The sequence below is a fragment of the Artemia franciscana genome, chromosome 10 (genome assembly GCF_032884065.1).
Source record: "Artemia franciscana chromosome 10, ASM3288406v1, whole genome shotgun sequence".
Taxonomy (NCBI): domain Eukaryota; kingdom Metazoa; phylum Arthropoda; class Branchiopoda; order Anostraca; family Artemiidae; genus Artemia; species Artemia franciscana.
In genome coordinates this window covers 9,631,733-9,643,471 of record NC_088872.1, presented here as the reverse complement: position 1 = coordinate 9,643,471, position 11,739 = coordinate 9,631,733, and the positions used below count along the sequence as shown (strand labels likewise).

The window sequence follows — 11,739 nt, the reverse complement described above, 5'->3', positions numbered from 1 at the left end:
GAGGGTGCTCATTACGCCAGATATTGAGAGTCAGTCCTTCTTTTATAAGTTGAAGGTGATTGGAGACCAACCAGCCAAGGGAGGGGTATTTTCCGAGGAGGGAGGGGTAAACACCGGAATACCCGTGAATAAATTCACACAAATCTTGTGATTTTGAAGGGATTCTGGGCCAAAGAACCACCTTCTTCAGTGGTTACGCCTCACACTAATTACTTTACTGTCTTTCTCTTTTTTGTATTACTTTACTTATCTTTGGAAAACAATAGACCACAAGAAAGAAAACATAATTGAGAGCTGATTTAATTTTGATTAATTAAATTTGGCAAACCAGTTCTTACCAGAAGGTACGGGAATATGATATTTGCCTTTATAAACCAAAACATCATGCATTTTCCCCTTGAGGCAAATACGGCAATCACCAAGAGCTATTCCACAAAACCTGAAAAACAAGATGGGGACTCTTAAAAAATCATGGTCAGCAGAGTAATAAAAAAGTTTTTAAACATAAAATGATGTGCATTTTGGCAAGTGCAGTTAGGTACTTCATAACAAGGTCATAAAGAGGAGCAAATTAAAACTAAATTAGTAGTCCTCACAGGAAAATCAACATTCATACACGGGGGCGCAGAAACTTTGGGGTGGCTTGAAATGAGGAGGACCTGCTAGTGGCAGAAGTGCCAACACATTTTTTTTCGGAGGAAACAACTTTGTTTAAATAGCAAGAAAATATTAAAGTTAATATTCAAATCAACTCCACTTACTTCAACCCTCCTTAAATCAACAGCATAACTAGAAAATGAAGCTAAACCTGTTTTGTTTGGGGTGATAAAAGTTAAATCAAATAAAATGATCTTCATTCATTTGTCAATTCTTGTGGAACTGTTTTTTATGCTAGTTTAGCGCAATACTATTCCTCCGCCCTTTCGAAAAATAACAACGTATTTTTCTTTCTTACATATTTGAAATTAGCAGAACTTTCCATGACCGGGGCCAGAGCATATTTGGATTTAACGGTTGCAGCAATAGCTGAAATTTGGATTCGCCATATAATGTTGTTTCTGAATATGATAATTGCTACCGCTACAATTACTTCATAACCCCCGTCCCTATAGTTCCTGGATATAATCCTAGGCTATACACAAAACTTGGCTTGGTGTCTCATTTGTTTGTACTAATTTCTCATTAACAGTTCGTTCATAATGCCAAATAATACCAATTAAAAAAAAAAAAAGGAAAGGAAAAAGGAAGGCGTCGGATGGTAAATTGGGACGGTAAGGGCATGTTTCTCTTTTAGCTAGTGGATTAATTCGAACTTCGACAAATTTAACACCACAACCTTTGCCGTAAAACCTTAAGACGCTTAAACCCTTATATTACTTTAAGCTTAAACCCTGCAAGATTATTAAGCATCAGAACTGACCTAAAGATTAGGTCATTGCGATATAAGTTGGAAACTGCAAGCGAAGCGAGAAGCAAATATTGACATTCTAATCAGAGCTAGTTCAAACGTATTCATCGCAGCATAAATAATCAACAGTAGCGAAAACGCCATTATCCTCAAATAAAGATTTTTGGGACACATCAGTCGCACACTCTTCTTCCTGGCTCCACCTTTTTCAATATTTATACAGTTTATGCTGTGGTAGAATCTGAAGCCATTGTTGTGACGTGAAGGAAAACTTCCTTTTCCACGCGCTGTGATGTGTTCCATTTATGAACCAAGTTTTTGCTACTGTTTAATATTTATAATGTGGTATTCACTGACAATTTGAATTAGTGTTCAGTCCCACAGGAGTTGATTTCAATAGGAGCTGAGTTAAACAGGGGCTGAGTTAAACGCGTCTTGAGGTAGACGGGGATTGAGCTGAGTGAAGGTTGAGTTAAATGGAATGAGTTGAACGTGTTTGAGTGCAACGGGGTTGAGTTAAATAGGGACTGAATTGGACGGGGTAGAGTTGAAGCAGGATTGAGTTGCATGGGGTTGGAGCTGAATGGGGTTGAGTTCGATGAGGTTAAGTTTCACGGGGGTTGAGTTGAATAATGATTGATTTAAATAGGTTCAGCTTAACGCGGTCCACTTAAACGGGAGTTGAGTTACTCACACGCCGCAGGTAAGCCAAAGTTTTGTTTGTGTTTTTTTTAGCATTGCGAAAATCATGCTTTAAAATGGTGGACAGGCCCAAAGTCTTTGCAGAATTTCATCAGTTTGAGAGTAAACTTTGAAAAGCTTTGTTTTGGTTGTTGCCTATCCATCGCTTTACTTCAAGTTACATATTCACTTTTCCATTTCCAAGAAGAATGGTTGTGCCCAACAACTTCCTTCTATAAAATTTGATGTTGAACCTACCATGTTTTCACTTCTTATTAATAGTTTGATCTACATCTTCGTAAATGGTTGAAATTGCCAGAAAGACGAATTGAGGACATTCCATGCAGAGATAACAGAGACCATATTGGCTAGCTGTTTTATCTTTTGAATTTCAATAATTTAATTTGAATTTTATTTTTATAACATCCTTCTATCATCATTTCATAAAAGAGTGCAAAAAAGAATGCAAACAGCAAATAATGAGCAAAAAGAGTGAAAATCTGGTCCGTGGAGTGAAAGAGATCAATGGAAAAAGAGTGCATTTCCCACGAAAAGTGTGCAAGTTGCCGAAACGATAAGAAAACTGGTAAGATATGGACAAAAATACTTCAAAGGTAACGCCCACAGTAATAACATTGTATATGCTTACTAAAGGGGCTATATATTAGACTTTTGGTTCGAATACGGATAACGTTTCCATTTATATATCCACCATATTTCAAAATGATTTCATAATATTCAGCTACTACATATACAGGATGACACCAGGAAGTTTTCCTTTGGGGGATGCATCGGCATTGGATATTTGCATTGGGAGAGGAAAATTTACCATGAGTCAGTTACCATGGGTAATAAAGAAAATATTGTAGATTTCCGATTAGAATGTAGCGCTGTAATATGGTTTGGTTTTAATTAGGTCTGAGAGCAAAGAGGGGCAAATGCACAAAGAACTTGGTCATATTGAGTCATTTGTCTTATCTACCCTGAAGGTCTAGGGTGCGTGCATTGGGCCCCCTCTCTGGGCCCAGTTGTGTCCGAACTATGTACTGCAAATAGTTTTATTTTGAATTTCTTATCTGTGATTTTTATCATTAACTGCTTGTAATCCCTTGGTAAAAAAAAATAATTTCCGCAATGCTAAAAAAAAAAACAAAAAAAACTTTGGCTTAACTGCGGCTTGTGAGTAACTCAACTACCATTTAAGTGGACCGCATTAAGCTGAACCTATTTAAATCAATCATAATTCAACTAGACCGCCTTTTCAACCAGACAAAGTTTTTCAAAGAAAAGTAAAGAGCTCTATTAAGCCAAGAGTGAGCAAAAATAAAGTCAAATAAGTTTTCAAGCATAAAGCTAACACAAATTACTATCAATAAATAAATGAAACTCCAAACGAAAAGAATTTGCAATAAATAGCCGAGTAAAACACACAACAAGCAAAACTTAACATGAGTAGGGCTGATAACCCATTTTATGCCTTCTCTAGACCAGAACACAATTTGCGCTTTACTGAAAAAAAAACAACAAACAAATGACCGTGGATTGTCAGTTAAACTGATATATTCTGACATTTCTTCGTTTAGGTTTTGATAATTTTTCATTTATGAAAGTAAGAAAGGTGAAAACATTTTGAGTTATGCCCTAGGGGCATTTAAGGTTTATATAGAAAGGGTGAGAAACTACGCCTTTGAGGATGACATCCCCCCACAGCCCTCAGGGCAAGGTATATATATATATATTTGTTCTAAAATACGATTAATACCTGATAATTATATATTATAACATTTATAGCTATCAAGCTATCATATTAAGAAATTTATATTTTTTAATGTGCAATATTACTAAAATTTTGAGATAACCATTTGTTCAAAAGTAGTCCAAAGATCACATAGCAATATATTTGAGGTTTATAACCCCCCCCCCCAGAGTCTGGGTGCCAGAGTCGTAATTTACGCCCCGGGGGGATAAAAGCTTTTTATGGAAGCCGTGGTTGCTTGAACTTTAGAGGAAGCTTATTAGATTGGAAACGTACAGTTCTAGTTATCTTTTAAGAGTCAAATTGATGTAGGGCAACTACCCCCCCACCCCCGACAATCTATTTTCCCCAAGGGCATCAAACCAAAGTTGTTAGATAACTATTTTGTTCACAATAGTCCAGATATCGTATAACAATGGCTTCAAGGTGGACACAACCCTCTTGTTATGGTTCTTATGGAACGGATGGTTGCAAAAACTTCCGATCGGATGGGCTCATTCCATTGGAAGTCGTTAAGATGAAACTCTTAGGGAACATTTAGGAGTTTCAATTAAAGGAAAAAACTGTATGCATACAGGTTTTCAAAAGTGCGTATAAGCAGTATCGTAGGCAGCAACCCCCCCCCCCCCAACTATAAAAGCTAGAAATATCATTGAAACTTTTAAAGGATCCAATTCATTTCAGAATTAAAAGTTCTGGTGCCCTTTTTAAGAGTCACGATCCGAGTCACGATGTCCTTCTAAATATCAAAATTCATTAGGATCCGATCACCCACTCATATGTTATAAATACCTAATTTTTTCTCTTCCTTTAGCCCCCCCCCCCAGATGGTCGAATCTGGGAACACGACTTTATCAAGTCAATTTGTGCAGCTCCCTGACACGCCTACCAATTTTCATCGTCCTAGCACGTCCAGAAGCACCAAACTCGCCAAATCACTGAACCCCTCCCTCCCCCCAACTCCCCCAAAGAGAGCGAACCCAGTACGGTTCCGTCAATCACATATAAAGGACATTTGCTTATTCTATCCATCAAGCTTCATCCCGATTCCTCCACTCAAAGTGTTTTCCAATGTTTCCCCCTCCAACTCCCCCCAATGTCAAAAGATCTGGTCGGGATTTGAAATAAGAGCTCTGAGACATGAATTCCTTCTAAATATCAAATTTCAGTAAGATCCGATCACCAATTCGTAAGATAAAAATACCCCAATTTTCACGTTTTCCAAGAATTCCGGTTTCCCCCTCCAATCCCCCCAATGTCACAGGATCTGGTCGGAATTTAAAATTAGAGCTTTAAAGCACAAGAACCTTCTAAATATCAAATTTCATTAAAATCTGGTCACCCTTTCGTAAGTTAAAAATACTTCAATTTTCAAAATCACCCCCCCAACTCCACCAAAGAGAGCAGATCCGGTCCGGTTATGTCAGTCACGTATCTTAGACAGGTTTTTATTCTTCCCATCTAGTTTCATCTTGATCCCACCGCTTTAAGTATTTTCAAGGATTTCCGGTACCCCCCAACTGCCCCCCAATTACTCTGGATCCGGTTGAGATTTAAAATAATAGATCTGAGTTATGAGGTCCTACTAAATATGAAATTTCTTTAAGATCCGATCCCTCCTTCGTAAGTTAAAATACGTCATTCTTTCTAATTTTTCAGAATTACCCCCCCCCCCAATAGAGCAGATCCGTTTCAATTATGTAAATCACGTATCTAAGACTTCTGCTTATTTTCCCACCAAGTTTCATCTCGATCCCTCCAATCTAAACGTTTTCCATCATTTTAGGTTCCCCCACCCCAAACTCCCCCCAATGTCACCAGATCCGGTCTCGACTTAAAACAAGAGCTTTGAGACACGATATCCTTCCAAATATCAAATTTCATCGAGATCCGATCATCCGTTCGAAGTTAAAAATACATCATTTTTTCTAATTTTTCAGATTTATCCCCCCCCCCAACTACCCCAAGGAGAGCGGATCCGTTCCGGTTACATCAATCATGTATCTAGGACTTGTGCTTATTTTTACCACAAAGTTTCATCCCCATCTCGATCCCTCCAATCTAAACGTTTTCCATCATTTTAGGTTCCCCCACCCCAAACTCCCCCCAATGTCACCAGATCCGGTCTCGACTTAAAACAAGAGCTTTGAGACACGATATCCTTCCAAATATCAAATTTCATCGAGATCCGATCATCCGTTCGAAGTTAAAAATACATCATTTTTTCTAATTTTTCAGATTTATCCCCCCCCCCCCAACTACCCCAAGGAGAGCGGATCCGTTCCGGTTACATCAATCATGTATCTAGGACTTGTGCTTATTTTTACCACAAAGTTTCATCCCCATCCCTCCAGTCTAAGTGTTTTCCAAGTTTTAGGTCTTCCCCTCACAACTCCCCTCCCCCAATGTCACCAGATCTGGTCGGGATTTAAAATAAGAGCTCTGAGACACGATATCCTTCTAAATATCAAATTTCATTGAGATCCGATCACCCGTTTGTAAGTTAAAAATACCTCTTTTTTATTTTTCAGAATTACCCCCCCCCCCCCCAACTACCCCAAAGAGATCGGATCTGTTCCGGTTATGTCAATCATGCATCTAGGACTTGTGCTTATTTTTCCCACCAAGTTTCATCCCGATTCCTCCACTCTAAGTGTTTTCCAAGATTTTAGGTTTCCCCCTCCCAACTCTCCCCCAATATCACCAGATCCGGTCGGGATTTAAAATAACAGCTCTGAGACACGATATCCTTCCAAACAACAAATTTCATTAAGATCTGACCAACCATTCGTAAGTTAAAAATACTTCAATTTTTCTATTTTTTCCGAATTAACGGGCCCCCCACCCCAGATGGTCAAATCGGGAAAACGACTATTTCTAATTTAATCTGGTCCGGTCCCTGATACACCTGCCAAATTTCATTGTCCTAGCATACCTGGAAGTGCCCAAAGTAGCAAAACCTGGACCGACAGACCGACAGAATTTGCGATTGCTATATGTCACTTGGTTAATACTAAGTGCCATAACAACATGTTGCTTTAAAATTAATCAAAAGGTATTGTGTTTATGGTTGCCAATTAGATACCTCAGCAAGATATTGAGAACAACTGGGGTTATCAAGTTGAAACTTTTTGGGGATACTACTATTACTACTTCTGCTCTTACAATTTAAATAAATAAAGAGTGTAAGTGTGTCCAGGTTGTCAAAGAGCATAGATAGAATCTTTTGGGAATGATAATAAATTTTATTTTTCAGGTCAACTTCAGAATCTATAAAATTAAATTAAAAAATACTGTTTGTGTCACAATTAAAAATCGTTGAAAAAGTTTCTCCAACACACAAATACCAACCTATACAATGATCTCTTATAGAAAAAAAATATATATAAAATATTTTCCATGAAAAAGAGTACGTCAATAAAAAACGAACAGAAACTAATTTAAAAAACTTTTCCCAAAAAACGAGTTTTTCAAAGAAAAGTAAAGAGCTAAATTAAGCCAAGAATGAGCAAAAATAAAGTCAAATAATCTTCCAAGCATAAAACTACCATAAATCCTTATCAATAAATAAATAAAACTCAAAACGAACAGGAATTACAATAAATAGCCGAGTCAAACTCAAAACGAGCAAAAACTAATATGAGTAGAGCAGATAACCCCCATGCCTTCTCAAGACCAGAACAGAATTTGCGCTTTAATTAAAACAAAATACGTTTGAAATGTTTTCGCTTTTCTTATTTTCATAAATAAAAATTATTAAAACTTCAAGGGATTAATATCAGCATATGTCAATTAAACTGGCAATCACGGTCATTTTTTTTTTTTTAATCAAACAAATTATAATAAAATAACACAAGCGATCAAACTAGGTGATTGAATAACGTATTTATTGCAAATTTCATAGTATTTAATGTTCAGAGAATTTTGGTAACTTACGCAGACGATTTTTTTTCCGTTCAATGATTTGAGCGGAAATAAAATTGAGTAAAAAAAAATGAATGCACAAATACAATACACACAAAGGTGTCCATTAGCGTGAATCGCTAATCGTAAAATAACCCCCCATAGTAAAATACCTTTTTTCATTCTCATTGAAACAGGCTCTTTGGTGAACTTCAACTGAAAAATCAAAAAAGTTGCCTCCCCCCTTAGATTCTGAAAATAAATTTTGCCCCTCCTCCAAATAACCTGAACTGGTTCCACTAAATACACAGAATATCCTATCAATAGATACCTCTTGAAAAGTTGAAGTTGGGCTTAAATTAATCCACGTGTCCTAAGCTAATTTAGTTGAGTGAAAATAATTTGGCACCTGGCTCGTTGACAACACCAAACAAATATTTGCAGAAATAGGCAAAACACGAAGCAAAAAAAAAACAAACAAAAAAAACAATAACTACACTAGCCGAAGATGGCTTCGGCTAAACGACAAGTAGTACGCCTTAAGGGCAAGATAGAAGAGATGATAAGTCTACCAAGTTGATTCTTAGATAACAGCTATAGAATAATGCAGGATATCACTTTTTGAGTTTAGTAATAAAAGTGGATGCGAATACGAATATGTGCATTCGTTACATCGGGATTATTCTAGTCTAAGAACCTGGGTAAGAGGAGAAGAACAATTCTAGAATTATACAATTAGTTGAATTAGGATTTGCGCAGCATTAAGATTAAGATCGTATCCAGGAGGGGGGGGGGGTAACGGGTTCAAACCCAACCCCCGAATTTTTTTATGACTCATAAAAACGTAGAAAAATACGTATAAACAAATTTTATATACATTTTTAAGTGTTTTTATGTAAAACCTCCAGAAAAAATAGCCCCGAACAAAAATACTACATACACCCTTGATTAGGATAAGCAAGTATGAAAGATTCCTTATTCCTTATTTCTGCTACCACACCTGAATATAGGGTGATAGGTGGGAAGATTGTCCAGTATATGCAGAAAAATAGTGATCCAAAAATACTTATTGCTGTATTGACTCCTTCCCAGGAAAATTTTCTGGCCCATTTCTTTAAGGACCAAACTTGAGTTAACCAATGCCGATCCTGGTGCAAAGCAATAAGCTAGTTACTGAACGGACAAACGCGTATCCAGGATTTTTGTTCGGAGGGAGGGGTTTTTTTTTGGGGGGGGGGGGTTAAAATAGTAACTTTACAACGTACATGAAAAATTTATTTTATTTTAATTTTTAAGCGTTCTACAAGAACTTCGGGAAAGATGAGTTCAAACTCGGTACCCCCCTGGGTACGGCCTTTCTGGCAGATAAACATATACTTTTAAGATTAAGATAGCTTGACTTAAACTGAAGACTGAACTAACCTGTAAACTAAATTAACCTGAAGAATGAAATTATCTGAAAATTAGATTAACCTGAAGACTGAACTAACCTGAAAACAAAATTAAACTGAAGATGTCAAAATGAACGAACAAGCTTAAGATTCATTTGCAATCTGGCTCGTTGTCAACTTCAAAGTATAAATTTACAGAAATAAGCAGAATACGAAAAAATTAAATAATTGCATAAGATACCTTCGGCTAAACGACTATGAGTACACCTTAAGGGCAAGATGAAGAGAAGTTCCACAGTTGATTCTTTGATAGTTGCTATAGAATAATTAATGTAGAATATCATTACTTGAGTTTAGTAATCAAAGTTAATGCCATCTCGTTCTAGTGAATGCGTTTAATTGGAAATATTCTAGTCTAAGAGTCTGGTTTAAGGAGAGAAGACGTAAGATCTTAAGGGCAAGATTCTAGATGTGGGGCTTTTTTGCCATCTTAGAAATAGTAGAGTTAGGGTGAATAAAGTTTTCAGGATTTGTGTGAATCAAACTCGTAATGGTAAAGCTTTTTACTGCTTCTAAAAAAAGTCTTATTCCAACTAAACAGTCCTTGTGTTTCAGCAGTCGTTCTCAAAGGTGAAATTGGTGACAAATTCAAGCTCAAAAATTCCATTCGTAAGTTAAAAATACCTCATTTTTTCTAAATTCTCCCCTTCCATCAGCCCATCCCTAGATGGTCGAATCGGGCAAAACGACTTTATGAAGTCAATTTCCGCAGGTCCCTGACACGCCTGCCAGTTTTATCGTCCTAGCACTTCCAGAAGCACCGAACTCGCCAAAGCACTGAGCCCCCCCCCTCCTCTAACTCCCCGAAAGAGAGTGGATCCAGTCCGGTTACGTCAATCACTTATCTACGACATTTGCTTATTCGGTCCACCAAGTTCCATTCCAATCTCTCCCCTCTAAGCGTTTTCCAAGATTTCCGGTCTCCCCCTCCAACCCCCACCCGATATCACCAGATCTGGTCGGGATTTAAAATAAGAACTCTGAGACATGAGTTCCTTCCAATATCAAATCTAAAAATACCTCACGAACGGTCACCCGTTCCTAAGTTAAAAATACCTCAATTTTTCTTGTTTTTTCGAATTAACACCCCCTCCAACTCCCCCAAAGAGAGTGGAATCAGTCCGGTTATGTAAATCACGTATCTAGGACTTGTGCTTATTCTTGGAATCCCCCCTCCCTCCCTAGTGTGCAAATATATAGCCCAAATTATATATTTCCCATGCATTTTGCTATATATAGTTCTAGTTTCAACATAATAAACGTAAATTGAATAGACATTCAATTCAGCGCCCCACTCTTTACGCTAAAGTTCTTTACTGTTTTAAAAAGTTGAGTTAAGAGAAAGAGTCAAACTTTAGCGTAAAGAGCGGGGCGTTGAGGAGGAAAAGCCCCTTTCATATACGGAGTAATTTCTGTTCGTTTTAAGTTTTGATGTCGCTCCTTACTTTCAGCTAAAAAACTTAATTTTTTTATTTAATCAAAATTTAGATTGGTATAATAGTCTTGTCTTCTTCGCAATCTTCTACTGCCTAGAGATAGGGTAAGGACATAGGTAGTACCTTGAAAATACAATGCCTGGGTATACTCCTGCCCTAAATTTTCCCCGAAAGCTTTATCTACTTAACTCAATAACTCCTGAATCAGTTTTCTACAATTTTGCCAGGCATGGCTGTTTTTCTGCATTTGGCTAGTAAAAACTGGATTTGACTAATTATATTTTTAGTTATGCCTAGCTCCTTAAAAAAATGCAAATGAGTCCAAACTATCCCAATTGGGTAATATTTTTCTTATTTTGGCTGGTTGATCCAAGAAAAATTTGATTCTTCAGTAATTAATCAAGCGCGCTGAAAAGTCAAATTAATGTTATACTTTCTTGACTAAAAAAGATCTTAAGCTAATTCAATTAAAAGTGACCCTGAACTTGCCACTAGACAGAACATTAAATTAGCTGCCAAAAAAGCGAGTTTTTAGATTCAATATTCATTTACACCAGTATCTGTTATTTTTACGTTTAATGTAACTGCTCATTTTAGTTTCTGCCCGTTTAGGGTTTTATTTATTCATTGATAGCCATTTCTGTTCATTTCAAGGTTAAATTGTTATATAATTACTTTATTTTTGTTCGTCTTGGGTTTTAATATGGCTATAGTTCAACGTCTCCCTCAACATGCCCTAAAGGCTCCACGGTTTCTTTTCATCTAGTTTAGCACTCCCTTAACATTCCCTGGAAGTTTCAAATTGCTCTACCGAAGTTATTGCAGAAGCACCATTTTGACAACCTGGATGCGCATAGCTTCTTTTGATTTGGTTCATCATTGCCTGAAAATCTTTTACTTAATACCCTAAGCCGTTCCTGAGATATTGCAGATACACCTTCTTGACAACCTGGATGCACAAAATGTCAAGTGATTTAGTCCAACCTCCCCCTCAACATGCCCTGACAGTTCAACGTGCTACCCTTAGCTGTTCCTAAGATAGAGAATATACGGTTTTTCACAACCAGGATGCACATAGCGTCTTTAGATTTTGTATAACATACC

General features: G+C 37.1%; 2 protein-coding genes across 5 annotated transcripts in view; one reads left to right on the top strand and one right to left on the bottom strand.

Moving 5' to 3' along the window:
- Nucleotides 1–9,193, bottom strand: part of LOC136031755 (platelet-activating factor acetylhydrolase-like) — a 75,442-nt gene extending 66,249 nt beyond the window's left edge. Inside the window, exons 1-2 of the mRNA XM_065711483.1 lie at nt 9,171–9,193; nt 339–439 (exon numbers count right to left, since the gene is read on the bottom strand). Of these exons, the coding sequence (XP_065567555.1) occupies nt 339–390 (52 nt within the window). The 5' untranslated portion in view covers nt 391–439; nt 9,171–9,193. The remainder of the gene's footprint in view (nt 1–338; nt 440–9,170) is intronic.
- The window catches only part of LOC136031756 (alpha-tocopherol transfer protein-like), a 79,873-nt gene that overhangs the window by 2,233 nt on the left and 65,901 nt on the right, over nt 1–11,739 (top strand). For 2 of the 4 annotated variants that reach the window (XM_065711488.1, XM_065711484.1), the window contains exon 1: nt 8,301–8,449. The exons of 1 other annotated variant lie outside the window; for it this stretch is intronic. The gene's annotated coding sequence lies outside the window, so the exon portion shown is untranslated. Of the gene's footprint in view, nt 1–8,300; nt 8,450–9,446; nt 9,583–11,739 lie in introns of those variants that run through there. One more of the 4 variants, XM_065711485.1, reaches the window with a different exon arrangement.